The 17,432-nt window shown below is 40.9% G+C and overlaps 1 protein-coding gene across 9 annotated transcripts in view; it reads right to left on the bottom strand.

Moving 5' to 3' along the window:
- The window catches only part of LOC112553810 (transient receptor potential cation channel subfamily M member 3-like), a 144,900-nt gene that overhangs the window by 41,655 nt on the left and 85,813 nt on the right, over positions 1–17,432 (bottom strand). For 6 of the 9 annotated variants that reach the window (XM_025221270.1, XM_025221261.1, XM_025221264.1 and 3 more), the window contains 15 exons: positions 14,584–14,758; positions 13,308–13,524; positions 8,394–8,518; positions 7,565–7,736; positions 6,994–7,177; positions 6,401–6,524; positions 5,492–5,561; positions 5,100–5,200; positions 4,773–4,907; positions 4,310–4,360; positions 3,916–4,047; positions 3,097–3,282; positions 2,536–2,633; positions 1,926–2,154; positions 949–1,134 (listed from right to left, as the gene is read on the bottom strand). In XM_025221270.1, the coding sequence (XP_025077055.1) occupies positions 949–1,134; positions 1,926–2,154; positions 2,536–2,633; positions 3,097–3,282; positions 3,916–4,047; positions 4,310–4,360; positions 4,773–4,907; positions 5,100–5,200; positions 5,492–5,561; positions 6,401–6,524; positions 6,994–7,177; positions 7,565–7,736; positions 8,394–8,518; positions 13,308–13,524; positions 14,584–14,758 (2,185 nt within the window). The remainder of the gene's footprint in view (positions 1–948; positions 1,135–1,925; positions 2,155–2,535; positions 2,634–3,096; positions 3,283–3,915; positions 4,048–4,309; positions 4,361–4,772; positions 4,908–5,099; positions 5,201–5,491; positions 5,562–6,400; positions 6,525–6,993; positions 7,178–7,564; positions 7,737–8,393; positions 8,519–13,307; positions 13,525–14,583; positions 14,759–17,432) is intronic. The other 3 variants (XM_025221265.1, XM_025221266.1, XM_025221263.1) reach the window with 2 other exon arrangements.

Below are 17,432 nucleotides of genomic sequence, written 5' to 3'. Positions count from 1 at the left end.
GAACACAACAAACTATTGGCAAAAGGTCATGCAGCACCGAGCAACAAATGCACAGATTTTAAACTCAGGTTCACAAGCATGCACACAATGTCTAACAACCAGCAGAAGAAAACTAAACAGGAAATGTTCACAACACTGCAAGACCTGGATTATTAGTAACTAGACCTTACATATCAAATGAATCAATAATCTGCCAAAGAGGACAACGCAGAGAATATAATGAAATTCAAGAGCAAATAGGATACTGTGCAAAAGCAGTGAATCATCAAATTTTTTTCTTACAATTAGGATGGTTAAGAAAACCTACAAACGTTTTATGGTAAAGGACTGCAGCACTTTATTAATGCAGCAAATGCTTTATTAAATGATAATTCCTTGTTTAATGGACCGAATTTCTTTGATATTGCTACACCCTTCAAATCATGGCATATATTAACTTCTACTTTAACAAAAAAACTAAATGTTCAATTCAGCACTGCATATTATTTGATAATTCAATAGTTAACATTTCTAAACTGTCGTCTGGTTTATAAACCCAAGTGTTGTCTTCAAAATACACTAAACGTACCTCCCTCAAATTATGCAAGTTCCCTAACAAACTCTGTCAAAATTTTTCTTTATCACAAATTCCCAAATAACTTCCGAAGCTGTTATGTTTGAAACTCTCTGTTGTCTGCTCTGACTAAGGGCACAGAGTATGTGTATCAAACCACAGCAGCCATCGTTTACAGAATGAAAGAGGTTGTCTAGCACTGCTACTATGCTGCATGTTAGTAGCAACTCCTCAGATCAGACAACAGGCTCACGATAACCACAGGCCGCAGCTCTGCCCACTGACAGTAGACACCATGTGCGCATGTGCCACTGTGTCCACTGTACGGGAAGGAGTGCCAACATCTCACACCAAACTGTGACCCTGACCCTAGTGCTGCATGCCTGTTGCCTTACTTTGAAATCCGCCATCACCTGGCTCTCATCGAACGATGACAGGGACACGCGTCGCTGTGATCCGGCATCGCTATCCTCCAGCTCATCCAGGTGCTCCTCCATGGTCTGGGGCATGAGCTGTAACTCCTCACGGGATTTGAAGTCCAGAGCAAGCATGTACGGTGGAAAGAGAATGCCGAGGATCACCTACAGGTAAAGAAGAGACACCCATCAGCACACACTCTCAACTGCTTTGTGCTACAACCATGAGCAGCAGTCCACCTGCAGCTCAAACCTTGCCTTGCCCTTTCCATGGATGGCAGGTCCACGAAGAAAGGGGACAAACTGAGAGTGGATGATGGGTCTCACTGATGCTACATTACTAAAAGAGTTCCTAAGTGTCATTAAGCATGAGACATGGCATAAAAAGTCATTGCTGTTGTTCAATAAATCTCTATAAGTTATGATAAGCCTTAAATACCAAACATCAGATGATAATCATGCTGTAAAATAAAATAAAGTGGACAACTTCAGACAATTACGATATAATTACAAAGTAGTTAGCCTATATAGAAAGAAACTCACTGGACAGTGTGTGAGGGGAAGACAGGGTTATGTGTGCACATGCGCATTATGAAAAATAGTTTAAATGCTGGGAAAGCAAAGGGGTGATTGAACATCTTAAATGGGGAAGCCAACAATTTAAATGCTTCCCACAAAAGGCAGCAAATGGAACAGACATTATGTCATATCAAGCGCTGCCATGGAAGCAACACAAATACCACCAAACATCCCTCAGGTCACTTTGAGTACCCACAGTTAAAAAAAAAACAGAAAAAGAAAAAAATAACTTAAACTGTACCAGACAGATGAGACGACAACACAAGAACAACACAGCTCATCAAAGCTCTCCCACTGTACCCACCAGTACACAGGATAAAAAAATAAGGAGGTCGCATTGCTTGCCACAGTTCCCTGGTTACACCACTGGCAAATACCTTAAGACTGGTGTTCTTGCGCATACGCATGCCGCCGATCCACAGGTCATTCAAAAGGACCTGGCAGGCTGTGTGGGCAATGAACTGCCGATGATTGGCAGCAACAGCCAGGCTGAGGTTAGTCTGCTCACTGAACGTCTTGATTTCGTAAGTCAGTAGTTGTTGGCTGTAGTCATCATCAAGCTTGTAACAGTGTTCTAGCAACTCCAGGGCAAGAACCTGGAACTCACTGTAATCATAATCACCTGTTCATGCTCTGTAACCACTACTAGAGTGTCACGTTATCACCATAGTAACCACCAACTTTTCAAGCTTGTCACTACTAAATTTACTTAATCTCTAAACTTGTTCTATTCTTCATTCTGATCTCTAGGCATTTCTCTCTTAATTTAAAGTAAACTCTAAATGTCCAAATCATAATTTTTAGTCTTACTTCTTGAATGTCTATTAATATAGTGTCTTCTTTCTGTCTTTGATCTTAATATCAACAAATGTTTGTCAGCCTCTACCACTCTTCTAGTTAAAATCATGCAAACTTTGCATAGCTCTGGAAGCTTTTTTCCATACTTAAGTGAGCTAACAATATTTTACATGTTTATGTGTCACATACTTTGAGTAAGAGCGGAATTCCTCTGAAAGTTCAATCTCCAGGTCATCTTGGTCGGCTTCATGTGCCATGGCGCGGTACAGTTTGCAGGCTACCAATGCCTGTAATTGAGCGACAATAATAGCAAGGCAAACCCACATATTTTTATTATTACATATTCCATTAAAAAAAAAAATACATTTGATTGTCACAAATAAAAATTATCTGCAATGATTATTTCAGATCAGTTAATCACCATCCCACAGGGCAGAAAAATGGTGAAGTGATAAGATTAGCAAACTAAACGTCATTTTATAATTTTAAGATCACTGGGCAATTATTATTGTTGTAACTTGACTTCTCCTTACATTCCCCTCCCCACACATCAACTCATGCATGAATACTGTAACCCACTTGCACAGAGTTACAAAAAAATAAGGATACCAGAGATAATTTTATGCTACACAATTTTAGGACTAGGTTAAAAATAAAAACCTAATGAAAAAAAATGAGAAGCTTGTAGGATAGAGGAGGTGGAGAGTATACAGTAGGGCAACAACTGAAAACAAGAGCAGACGAACATACCTTCGCCATGGCCTCCTCCCCATGCTGCCACATGAAAAGTGCCATGCGTTGTCGTTTCATAAGCACTGCCCACAGCATCAGGTCATGGAATGGGTACTCAAACAGGTACTCCACTGGGCGTGTGTTTACCAGGTGGGGGATGGTGGTTACTACATTGCCCAGTGTGGCTGAGTTTGAACTGACCTTCTGGACATAAGAAGGCACTTCAGCATGACAAACAGTTTGGCCTTTTAATGGCATACTACAGGGTCACACACGATCAAGTATCAAAATATCTGTCGATGGTAAGTCCAAATATGAGATGACCCTAAGCATTTGTGGCAAAACAAATAGTTGTAGTCAGTCCTGGCATCTGAACCAAAAGGTATGTTAGTTTGATACATGTGTGCTGCTGGAAATTTCCCCCATTAACACAGCTGTCAAGAATAGGTACCTGACTCCACAGAGGGTTGAAGGAAGGTAAAACAGCGAGGCAGAGGAGACAGGCACTGCTCTCACATAAAGCTGGCCTCAAGAAAAGGAAAAGTGAGGTCTCTAATGACCTAAAAGTGTTTTAAGGAAGATCCTTACTTTTACTTAAGTGTTCTTGAAAGCACAAAGTGAGTGCTGTCTGAAATTAATGGACAGAACATGTCCACTACAAAGAAATTTCATAAAAAGTGCAACAATAAAATAACATTCTGACAATTATGCTGTAAACATTTTCTTTTTTATTCAGATATTTTTATTAATTTTTTTATTAACTTTATTTTATTAACTATTTTCTTTAATTTTATTATAATTTTATAAGGTTTTCTTTCTCTTTAGTTAGCAACTCACACTCTGTCGGAATGCATAGTATTTTTGTCGGAAGTGTCGTCGGCAATATGACGAACGGAAGGCTCCACCCATCAAGTGTTGAATAACAAGACCGATTTCTGGAAGAATGTACCTCTGAGATGATGTGGGATGCTGCACAAAAACAAGCACACATGCACATGCAAACCCATGCACAGAACTGTAGTCTGCTGACTCAAGTATTTAAATAATGAAAGTTCATTTCTATCATGAAGAAGGTGATTTGTACAATAAGTAAGGAATAAGTATCCTGAATAAATGAGACTAGTTGACTCACTCTTATATTCCAACATATTCCTTGCAATGCTATCTTTATAAGAAACAAAGAAGCATGGCATAAGTAGCATATACAAATCTTGATATAAAATGGGCCTACCTTTAGAACATCTTTTGTCAGATATTTAAGAGTATTGGATGGGCCTTGTTTCTGAAAGCAGATTAAATACATGGTTGAGGTAGGTTTCATGCATTTAGTCGGATAATAAGAATAGCACTCACATTTTCAGGGTATAAACGGCACCAGAAATGTTAATGACAACAATAAACTTGATTTTTTTTCTTGACGTTCTCAGTTAAAAACTCTCAATTTACATAACTGCCATTTTCATACAATACAGTTAACAAGATAGGATGGAGACAGTCTATTTCATCCCCAAGATAATGCAGTTATTTCCTCATTTTACAGTCTGCTTGTGTTTGATCACCTGAACTATACCAGCTCTCAAACTCAGTTTGTTCACCTGCTGAAGAACTTTGTACAGCCTCCCAACTCACAACACTTATTATAGCACTGAGGACACTGATGGTGTTGCATGGTACTGCACTGGCACTTTACTCACAGTGTTATAGAGCTCCTCCAAGCGGTCGATGGTGAGAAATGTGTGCATGCTCACTCCATTCTCCAGAAGCAGTTTCACAAAGTCTACACGATCGTTGATCAAGGCATCCATCATTGCTTGCTCCAGCCCACCCTCCTGTGTAAATATATAAATTATAAAAACATTAAGGTATTTATAAACCACCTAAACTTGTTGCATAAGATCTCTCTTTACATTCCCGACAACACACAACACATGTACAATCTGACATGCATGCACACACACTTTCATTTACAAAAGGACAAATGATATCAAAAGAAGAGTATAACTTGGTACTCAGCTACTCACAGGCCACTCCTGGCCATAGACAAATATATGGCTCCGTGCAATGTCCACACGATCCCAGGCCAGCACCAAATTTAGCTGATCCATGGCACTAGCATTAGTTCCTGAAATGATCAGTTTTCTATAGAATACTTTTACAGAAAGCAGAAATTTTAGTTATATGAGATGTCTTTCTTAACTGTCATGAAGTTGACCTCCATCTCAATATTTAAACCAAAACTTATTATAACATTTGGCTTAACAGCAAAACTTTTTCCAAAAAAAGCAAGACTGTTCTCTTGAAATTCCTCTCCAATGTTTTTCTGATTTAATTCATCCAAAACTATGTTAGATTTCAATTGCTAATCAGAAAACTAGAGTATGTTCTATCAGCTTGATGCAAATAAAGTGCACACCTTTTAGCAGCGCTGTCAGAATAGCCAAATCAATGTCCTGTGCTCCCTCACCCATGCGGAAAATGGTTATCTGCAAGGCACAAAGCATGGCATTTTTCTCTAATCAGGACCCAGGATTTTTTTTTTTTTTTTTTTGTAATTTATTTAATCCATTTATTTCCATGATTGTGAACGCAGATTTAAAAATGTTCGCAAATTAACCAAAGGGAAGTAACCTCCCACGCATGAGGTCACTTTGATGGACTCCCTTTTCCTCCCCTTCATTATGATATTGGTAGGAGGTGCTTTTTTTGGTGTTGGGGAGAATTAGTGTATTACAAGGAACCAGCAACTATCATGGCAAAGGCTGCTAGGCCTGTAAATAGATGCCACATACATAAAAAGAACAGTGTCCCCGAGACAAGAGCTGAATTTAGGACAGCAAACTTTCACTGTTTTGGTGACAGTCACTAACTGCTGCACCACTGGACCGCCATGATTTTGGTGGGAAAAAATAAAAATGCAAGGTGGCTACACTTTCTTACCAAAGAAACCATCCATTCTATCATATGTGGATCTTTAGGACCATCAAAACATTTATCTTTTTTTGTGCTAATTCTTCACTACAATATAAGCATAGTGTGTAGCTTCAGCTATATATATATCACAACCTTTAGCTGATATCCAAGAAAGCAACTTTAGCTTAAATCTCCATTTATAATCTTGACTAAGACTGAACTCACAGGCCATTATATATATGCCTGTGCTTATCTTCTATTACATTAATTAACCTATGTTTTTTCAAACTGCAAACAAAAAACAAAAAAAAACTTCATCTCACATAATCTTAAAAAATACCACTAAGAAAATTAAAATATTTTCATGATTCCCATTAAATCTGAAAACAAATAACCAACAGCATAAGCTTACCAGCTCCTTCTTCTTGACGCACAGCATAAGTTCAATGAAGAGTTTTTCAGCTTGCTCCAGGCTGTACTGGAAGACTTTCTGGATGGTCATGATCAACTGATCACGGAGACTCTCTGGCATTGTGCTGACATTGCAATCGAAGCATAAGAATACAAGGGTCCTTTTATAGTGGACAGCAATAGCTTGCTTTAATGAGAGCTGGATTTTTAATCTTTTTTTTAAAAAAAATACATACAGATCATCTACAAAGAATGTGTTCAGTTATTCTGGTTCATGTTCTAAACAGTAATATGTTTCAAGCTACTTTATGCTCATAATGATGTACAAAAGTCTCTTCTTTTTACATGTAAGGAAGCAAACTCACATGTGTGCAATCGCATGAAATTATTTTTTTTTTTAAATTACACACACACTCCAGCATACTCTATACTTCAAATGCATTTTGTTGACAAACAAGCTTAAAAATAAGTTCTCAACAGGGTTAGCTATCCCAAAACAGACACTACCTTTCAATATGCCTTGTATTCTATGCACCAAAGCTTTTTAGGTTTGGAAATTTATGAGGAAAAACTATAGCTCCTAAAACTACTCACCCATCCTCTAGGGTGTACTTGTGGGCAAATGCAAGAAGGTCTGCGGCTCGGCCGCTCCCGTCACACACTACAACTGGAACTGGTGGACTATCTGTCACATATTCCAGCACCGCTCGCACTGTGTTTGCCCCACCTTCCAGGACAACACATATTACTGGCACTCCACGACCCTTGAAATCGTTGGCTGTAAGACAAAGAGGAAGCCACTTTTAACTCATCAGAAAGAACAGCTTTCCTTTTCTTGAGGAATACTGGGAATAAAAATGTACCAATTGTGCATTCATTAATGTTAAATTGCTTTTATAACAAAATGATTGCAAAATTACAAAATCTCACTACAGACTGTTTCCTTTTGATTCTAGGTCACACAATCTAAAGTGGTTTATTTATTCAATTCTTCAAACATATTTTTAAATTGCTGATGAGGAAAGATTTGCTTCTATTCAATGCCTTTCTCGCAAGAATGTTCTCTGGCTGATTTAAAAAAAAAAAAAAAATTAAGGCCAGTTTGATCAATTCTTCATTCTAAATTTCTCTTCTTTCTTTCTATGCTCTTAACTTCAGAACATACTCATGCAGATCTTTTGCTGTGCGATGTACTTCTCCAGTTTACGACGGAAGATGATCTCGCCTCCATACTTGCCAACTGTACCATTGTCAGCCAGGAGAAAGTAAGAATGGTTACTGTTAAGAACTGAGGAGTTGATCTTGGTGCTGGTGACACAGTGGTAGGGCACAACCACCTGACAGAAACAGCAGCAGTGTTTGGTAAAGTGTATGACACATGGGAAAGGCTAGGCAATAACTGTTAATCATGGACAGCACAAAGAAAAAATATTTGTGTTGATTCTTTCATAACACTGAATCCCACCATGGATTTTTTTAAAACGTTTGTAAAATTTGTAAATTTTAAATAACTGAAGAAAATATGTTAGGCTAAAAATTTACAAATAGATTGACAACCCTGGTCAAATATCCACATGATGCACTGTGTATCATATCTCTTAGTCTGGAATAAAACAATGCGTAACTGTCTTACACCCAACCAATGACCTTCTAATCTATGCTCCTGTAAGACTCCCTTTATTTGAAAGCTATGTCATAATGGTAGATTTGCTTCTTAGGTCTCCTACAAGGAGTTATCCTTAAGCATAACTATAGGTAGCTGTCCAACCTTATATACCCGTAAAGGTCACCACTGAAAATACTTCCTTTATGCATGCCCTTCTTTACATAATTGACAGCTTTCCAAACAGTGGTTGAAGACATACTTTTATCTAAAATATAATCTGCAAAGCACTATGCCAGAATTCTTTTTATTTAAGCATTTCTTTTGGTTACAAATTTGAGCATAAGAATTTCATGGAATCTTGAAACATGGTGTGCATCTTGGTACTCACATCACGACCAACCAGGTCTTCCTTTCTTTCCACAATTCCCCATGGAGCAACGCCAATGGCCACTACTTTGTTCTTGGCTTTGGCTGTTCTGTCAGAAATTGCATCACCCACATGCTTTGTGACTCCTGCAAAGCATGCACAGCATTACACTTGACATAAAATCACAAGAGAATTTGCTGTCAATAATAACTTCTAGCTGAATGAAAACCCCTCTCCACTATCTCTTCCCCCATGTCCCCGCTCCCTGCATCCTATTACAGGTTTTATCCCTGGTAATCTCAACAACAAATATATTTTAACTTCATTTCTTTCAAATGGTGTTGGAGAATGATGCGAAAAGCATTGTTCTTGCATCCAAACCCTCCACAAGTATGCTTGACCAGATCCTGACCAGCATTCTTTAAGTGTGTCAACCTTATCCCCATGTCTTTGATCCACCTCAGCAATTGAAGTGTGACATCAGGCATGTTCCTCTCCTCCTTCAGAACAGCTGTGGTTAAACCCCTTCTGAAGAAGCCTTCCCTTGATGCAAATGACTTGAAAAAAATTACATTTGAAATTTGTCCTTTTTCTCTGAAGTGTCTGAAAAAAAGTTGGCCTGAACAACTGCTACCTCAAGTAATAACCTTGCTTCTTGGGCTCAGTGCAGAAATGGCATTGTGTTTTCTGAATAAGGGGCAGGTGTTGATGTCAACATTGTTAGACCAGTCAGCAGCCATGTGATATCTGATATGTCTCTAGACAGGTTTGTTTCTGACATCTGCAAAACTGCATAATTTGCATTATGCAATATCAGCATGATCTGTATCTATTCACACTGCTCACTTCCTCACTTGAGCCTTCGTTTCATCAAAGCTTGATTTCTGTAATTCTCTCATCCAGCTGTCATCTCTATCTCCTCAACAAACTTTAAAATTCTGCAACACAACTAATACTCCAAGCACCAAATAGGATCATGCAAAAACTGTTCTCTGCTTTCTAGAACAACAGCATTCTGTCCAGGCTTGAATGTCAGCTTGCTACAGTTTGCTTCTCACAGATATATTAGACTTCTTTTTATTCCCATTCCAGGAACAAGTTTTTAGTCAGCACATGTTTGCTCATTCTGGATAAACTTGTTGAAACTCTATGTGTTACGAGATCAGTACACAGCAGAGTATTTTCAAATGTGCCCTTAAAATACATGCACTTATTTAAGAAACATTTGGAGCTTTAGGGCACAAGCGTCATCAGTGTGGCTTTTGTTAAATACTATCAGTAGAATTAACTTTTTTCATTTGTTGTAATTTCTTCCGTTCACATTCATGCACTTGATTAACAATCAGACTTGACACTAATGTTGTGGCATATACATTTATTTATTATTAAAGCACATCAGGGTATAAGAATGCTTGCTTGACTGGTTACAAATGAGAAGCATCCATTCCCAACCCCGATCCCCATCCACCAAAAATATGCAAGTTACAAGAAAGCAATAAAACCTCGATCCTGCCCTAAAGAAAGCTCATGTTAGAAACCATAAACTGATTACAGACCGATATGTGATATAGAAATATTACAGGATCACAAAAGGAACCAAAAGATCTCTTATAGGCTTATGAAGGAAACCAGATGAGTTCTTATGGTTCCTTAAAAGACAGCTCTTGCTCTTGAATTCATTAAGAATGGAGATCACAAAGTTTGCAAAATTGTCATTTTTTGCAAAATTCCCATTTCAAACTTTTTTTTTCAGGAATCTGAGTAATTGTGTTATTAGACAGATGTCTCAGAAGTGCATTCATTAAATGGTTTGCACTCATAGAGGGAAAAGAATAGAAACAGAATAATCAGCCACTGGTGTGAATGTCAATGAAAGTGTCTTTTTCTTTGAAGCGAAAAGAACCATCATGCTTTACCACTTTCATTGTGGTTTGAAAGCACAGCAAGCATTGCATATTGCATGAGGTGCTTCACAACAAGGCCATTGAGGTCAATGGAGCAGTAAATGGTGAGCTGGAAAAGGCTGGAAAAACCAGTGAATGAACTCTCTGAAAAGGCTGATTTTAGCATTGTTTTGAGATGTGAATTTATCACATTAAGACGTGTCACAATGCTGGTGGTGAACACTATGGGAAGTGGTGAATAAAAGTATTTCTGAAATATATCATAAAAACTCAGATGTCATTTTAAAATTAAAAATCCATGAACTTTCCAACCTCCCTCTTGAAAAAGTAAACATAGGTTCTTGCAGGATGCCAAACGACTTGTTATGGGTTCACACTTCCTGCAGACCTCTTATAAAATCATGAAGCTAACATTCAAAGGTGGTTCAGGGACGGTGCCAAAGATTTCTCACAGAGTTATAAAAAGTGCACTGATTTGTTCTGCAATGTAAAAACACACTACCAGGAATATAATAGCAAATTTGTATAGCGCCTTTTTCCAGCATCTGCCAGACTCAAAGCGTTTTACATATAGACATGCGAGCACATCATATTAATCTATAAATATAATAAATAATATTTATGAATATGTGTGCTTGACATAACAGAAATTCCCCATGTGCCTCTTTGTGTCCAGAGGCTATTTGTGGGATAACCCTAGCACTCCTGCTTCAGACAATTAGAATGGCATCACTTTTTCAAACACGAATTAGGCTGCTGGCAGCATTCTGTTTTTCCAAGCCAGTTTTTTTAGTACGGCCAGCATTACCAATGTATTTCATGAAATGGGATTGACAGGGAAAGAAGCAGCAAAATATCAAACCGACAAAATACATTTATTGTCTATCGGTAGGGTTTAATTTTTTTAAAATATACAATGACTGAATAGTGTTGAAGGCTGGCAAATTCCTACACGGTCTTAAGGTGAAGGATTCTTCCTGAGATTTTACCAAAAATAACATGAAGACTTTTTAATCTGCATTTGTCTTCCTGCAGAGTTGCTGACATCGCATTGCGCCATCTTGCTTTCTCGTGGGCGGCAGGATGTCGCGATAGCTGATAGCAAGATAGTGAGGAGAATATACCACAAAACAGATGATCTCATCTTTAGGGATGCTCTTTTTTTTTCACAACGTGGTCGATGCTACAAATATTTATTCAAACGTGTTAGGTGGCAGAAAACTCTTTATTAAAATATAATATTTTAGGCTCTTTCACAGCAGACACGTCTGCGAGTTTGGCGACACAAAGTTTGCGCATGCGGTGACTCTGTCCGCTACGTCATCTCTGTTTTCAAGCGACCTCTGGCAGGTCATCACCGGCACACAACTCCACGCCTCAATTCCTTTTATTTTAATTTCCTAGTCGCGTGTTCGCAGAAGTACTAGAGATCAGAAAACACCAAAAAATTCTGTTACAAAAGTATTAAAAAAAAATACTTCAAGAAAAATTGTCCTACATATTCGGCATATAGTACCGCGCTTGTAACCACTAACAACGGAACAGCGCATGGCATGATCAATTTGTTCAACGCCATCTTCGCAGAAAGCTGCAGTTTTATTTATACATAGTGTATATCTTCCTTCCATGCTCATCGTGTCTTCCCTTGATGTGACCGCTTTGACCCCTTTATTGGATATTGAGATAATAGTCAATCTAGTGCAAGGATCAGTCTAATACTAGGAAACCGCTACTGCAAACATGACAAACATGCAAGTGAAAGAGGATGGGGATGGAGAGAAGAAACTGAGAACAATAGAGAAATAACAAGCGTATAGTGCACAGTATGGAATAAATCTCAGATATCCTTATCTGTTCTTCATCATCACTGGGTAACCGTTCACGATCTTATGCCAACTGCACTCAATGTTTTTTTTCTTTCTTTCTCTCTCTCTCTTGAGACATGCTTGTCGTCCTCCTGCAACCACACATTGTGTCCGGTGAGCCATATGATCTTCCAGGCCTCACAAAATCGTTACATCTCTTTCTTTACCCTTTCACACCTATCTCCTACCCAGTTAATCTTGTTACAGAATTCAAAAGACCACACGCCTTCGGATCAAATGCACTTCTTTGCTTCATTTTTTTTTTCGCTCTTGGGTTTTGTGGATATATTCATGATTATTTTTTTAAGGGGGAGGGAGAGGGAGGCCTCGCTATCACAGCAAGCGGTCCACCTCAGCCCCTCACCCCGCCAAAAAGAGTTACGCCCCGTGGGCCTGCTAACAAGCGGCTTGGTGCAGCCTCCTGCCTTCAGCACCATTCACCGCGGCCTGGCGTGATGAGAATCCAATCAAGGCAATATCAAGCCAGCGATCGACCTCGACTAATAGGTGACCGCTAAAACACTAGCCAAGGGTGAAGGGCGAGGACAACACGGGGCGTAGAGGGTGTGACAGACGGGGGTAGTAGGTAGGGAAGGAACGTCAAGTGCAGAGAGGATGCGAGCGAAGGGAGGAGGAGCATGGTTGCTGGGCAACGCTCCTTTCTGTCGTCAAGTCACGTGGCGGCGGCAGCTTAGCTACAATGCATGTCAGCGCTGCTTTCATGTCAGGCTGTGTGTTTGCAGGAAGGTTTGTCGCAGATTACCATAAAGCGAAGGACAACAAGCGCCATCTGCTTGCTTTTGACGGTGGATGCACACCGCTCGGCGCGTGAACTTTTCTCCCAGCATGCAACATCACTCTGGACACAAGTCCTGCGATGAGTCGCGTTACTCGAGCGGTTCGAAGTCGGTGCAGGGTGCTGATGAACAGAAGGATGTCTATCTGTAAATACTCTGACTTTGCGAACACAGCTTATCCGAACAGCACGCGGGATTTTAATATGACGCATGCGCAGTCCAGGGTCGAATCCTCCTCATTCTGATATTTATTTTGTTTGTTTAAATGAACAGCTGCAAATATGAAATCGTGTTAGTTACATTAAATACACGGTGTAGATAATTAATGATATGGATAGTTTTGAATGAAACTTGTGACATTTGCCTCACCTGTGTTGGTTCCGTTGGTGATGATCCAGGCTCCTGTAGTGCGCGCAGCCTTCAGAAGCCCCTTTCGGAAAACGCGCTTTAGCTTGGGCTGCAGGTCAAAGTTCAAGAGCCCGCCATGGACGGTGATGAGAAGCTTTGGCAGTTCCAGCCCCCAGAATTTTGTCAGGAGATGAACAACCGACTCCGGTCGCGAGTCCAGGCTGCTGAGTCGGATGTACTGCAACCCACAAGCAGCGCGCACATGCAGCGCCTTTCCTTATTGCATATTAAACATTTTAAACACAACCTCTAAACACGCGAAGGGAGGACATCAAGGCCCACATAAACGTTCATGACGAACAGAGAACTGGGTAAGACACCTGAACTAGCTACCCAATTTGCATATGAACTACAGGAAGAGCTGTGTATGTGTTGGGAGGGTGGGGATATAACGGTTGTGCTTTGTGTACGTGCGTGAACAAAACAGTGGAAGATCATGAGAAACTGAGGAATTAAAAGGAAAGAAGATGTCAAGAAACATAGAGAAGTCCCAGTTGAGTGTGTTCATGCCTGTGTGTTTGTGCGCGTGCCTACGAGCAGAAGATATAACTTCTATGGTTCGTGTGCATATGTATTTTTGTGTATGAATGCAGTTATTTGGGAGAATGAAAGGAAAATGGCGATGGCGGTGAAAAATGGACACAGCGACATGAAAGTGCCCTCAAATCCCTCCTCCAGCAGATTCGCGAAGCGCAGGCCCTCCACGCTCTCATCTCCGGCTGTTAATGGACATCCCTCGTTTCGACACGCAAAGCATGAAACAGGGCTTTATAGTTTTTTTAAAAAATGGCATACTACCTCCATCTGCCCTGCCATCACCCCACCCCTCTCACCTTGTCGTGGCATTCTGGTGAAGATGGGCGCATTCAGAAAAATGAGTGTTAGCTTATTAACCATAGCAATATATCAGTCGTGGTCAAGCACATGTACTATTGTTTACACCATCTTTTTATTGTTTCAAACTGGTTGGCTCGGGATCTCTTAGAATTTTTCGGGATTTTTCAGCATGACATTGTTGTATGCCTCAAGCACCGCTTTTTTGCCACCCGCCACCTTAATCTTCATCAATTCATCGAGACTATTCTGCTGTGACCGCCTCAGTGCTGACACATGAGAATTATATTTCTTGAACTACTCTACACCAACTAAAAGAGGTTAACCAGAGCAAACCCAAGCCTCCATGGTTGCCCAGCCACATGCACCCTGAGGACTGGTCAATTTAACCACGTGGATTTACCTGTGCTTTGCTGGGGTGCGGTCCCCCTTGAAACTCAATGGTGCCGTAAGCGTCGGTCGGGTAGACATCCGTGTGGCGCATGGGGTGCCACCGCTCCCCTCCCCGCCGGTGGTCGTCGTCATCGTCCTGCTTGTTCAGTCCCACGTGCCAGTTCTCCACGCGCCCGCAGCAGCATCTGCAACAACACCTTGGCTATGTCAACGACCTTCCGTTTCTCTGCTTCTTCCTCTCTCACACGACTGAGTTTAAACGTCAAGTGGGATGCCAGATGTTTTTTGGGTTTTTTTGTTTTGGTTTTTTTTTTTTTTTTTTTTTTTTTTTGTGACCGCGGAAAGTAGAATGAAAGATACTTTTTTCTCAAGATCTCTTTGAACATTTAAGCTTTAATGAACGCATACTCAACACATTTTTTTCAGATAGTGTAGTAGGCTGGCCAATGGTTGGTTTATCTGGGAAGAAAGTGTAGGAACAGAGGCGACTTCACACTATGAGAGAAAGGGAAAAAAAAAACCAAACTACCCAAGGGAATTCTCGAGGAACACCCCCCTCAACAAGTGAACCCTTGCCTGCAAGTGTCGGCGCGCCTTGAGCCAGAGACTACTCAAGTAATCAAACATGCCGTGTGTAAGGCTTTTAGAGAAGACGGAGAGCCAAGCATGGACAGCAGTGGGGCTCCGCCAGCCCAGGTGTCAACGTCCTGTAGGGAAGGGTCTGGGGTGACGGTCGCACCTGGCGGACGCGCAGAGAGAAAACATGGAAGAACTTGTGACACCTGGCCGGCGGGACTTATCAGCGTCACGTCTGGTGAGGTGTGGTCTTTCTCTTTGCAATAGTCTAGTTTCTCTTTGATTGCGCTCGTCAACAAGTGGTTGAAAGATGCTGGTTGTGTGTGTTCATTGAATGGCATCGAGGGTATATGTGTGTGTGTCCGCACGCGCAAAGTTAAAGGGAACTAGAGCTTATCGCGGCTGTGCGACGTCGGTGGACGTAGTCAACAGTCGATGTCTTCCGGTCTCTTCAACGCCAAGGGACTTTTCTTAAGTCTTTGGTTTGGGGAAAAGCAGGGATAGGGGCTCGTAAGCCACGTCACGACAATTCACGTGACTGACATGAGAACACTGTATGTAAAGTTCCCCCTGTATATAAAAGTTGGGCACAATCAGTCACATCATAACTATCCCATTCCCCGGGGCCAATGTTTCTCGTTTGACGAGAAAACGCAGGAACATTGTAACAGGAAGCCTTAAACGGCCGGCAGGTGTCACAGAGTCACGAGAAGACAGCCGAAAACAGAACACTTTGTTTATCGTTGCTACGGTAACAAAAGAGGTGTTTTACAACTACCGATTCCCCTTTCAGCCTGGTCAATCACCCACAGACACACTCTCTGAAAAAATATTAAAATATAAATGGCCCAAGCATACATAAAAGTAATTCTTTTTTTTAAAAAAGCCACATGTTTCACATAATTCAGAGTGCACAAATAAAACATGTAACAAGATCGTATTAATCTGTCTGAATGACGCAAGTCGTGCCTTCCAGGCAATTAAAGAAAATTTTAGAGAAAAAAGGGAGGTAACTAAACACTCTGCAAGCAGAGTAATTTCCCTTATAGTCTGCCCCGCATCCCTTTGGAAAGCGGAATGCAGTGCGATCTGTCTAATCCCAATCCAAAATCTCGCCACCATTCAACATAAATGTTTGGGGGGGACAGGCGAGGATGTCGACATAAAGACATGAAATCCACAACTAAAGGCAAAAAAACTCGAGTGAGGCAAGATGGAGGTCGGCCAGAAGAGACGATCTGAGACTGCGATCATGTTCAATCACAGATAAACGCGGTTATAAATATATCCAGCGGGCTGAGAGAGAGAGAGAGAAAAAAAAATATTCCGTCTTGTGACGGCATGATGGTGGGGTGGTGGTGTCGGGTGGATAAGGGACAGCAGTGGCTGGAAATGGAGTCACGTTTATAACTGCCATCATCCTCTGATCGATCACCTCTCGATGACCTTGTGATGACGCACGAGGCGCTGCACAACGGTCGCCCTTTCTTAAGCTTCAATCACAGTTTCATCTCTCGCTAAACCCTCGTTGCTGACTCAGACACAAGGTGATGCCTCGTCGCCAAGTGTCAGGTACTGAAAATACTGGGGATTGCCAAATTACCAGAGATTCCACGTTCATAGATATTTCTTTCCCTCCCTCTTTCTTTCGAAATCCTATTCCATGGAATTTTATACATCTATAACTCCTTTTATACCTCCCTGCACGCTGTGTGTGTTGGTGGGAAGAAGCAAACAACCGTACTCCCACCACACACATTTCAAGTATAGCGCTTAATCTCGTATGTGAACTTCAGGCCTTCATCTTCAAGTTCAAATTAGATTTCCCTGCAGGAACTCTCCCCATCTTTCCTTACAGAAGCAAGGGCCCCTCTTCGACGATAAATTCGGACTGGGTCTGCCCAAGATGCAAGTCTGAACAGTGGCCAATCAAATTACACGCTTTCAATTCAACACCGCCATCCATCACCGCCAGGACCCACTCACACGCATTCTCCTCTCGTCTTTCTCGTCAGGGTTAGGGTTACTCACACGGCCTTCTTAATCGCAAGCAGACTATGTCCAAGATGTAATCCTGTTTGGTGAATATGTACAGCTGATCATATTAAAAAAAATAAACATCAACATCGATATCCGCTGCTATAAGGACCGTCTGGCGGATTATAAATATTTGCACAAACTGTACTTCAGTCTAAAATCACCTCTAGTCACTTCTTAAAAAAATCACGGCAGCAGAACCAGTCATTTTCTGGCAGCGGCTATTGTTTCCCCTACTTCAACAAA

Source organism: Pomacea canaliculata, linkage group LG13 (assembly GCF_003073045.1).
Source record: "Pomacea canaliculata isolate SZHN2017 linkage group LG13, ASM307304v1, whole genome shotgun sequence".
Taxonomy (NCBI): Eukaryota; Metazoa; Mollusca; class Gastropoda; order Architaenioglossa; family Ampullariidae; genus Pomacea; species Pomacea canaliculata.
The sequence above is the reverse complement of the archived record's forward strand: the minus strand, read 5'-3'. Positions and strand labels throughout refer to the sequence as shown.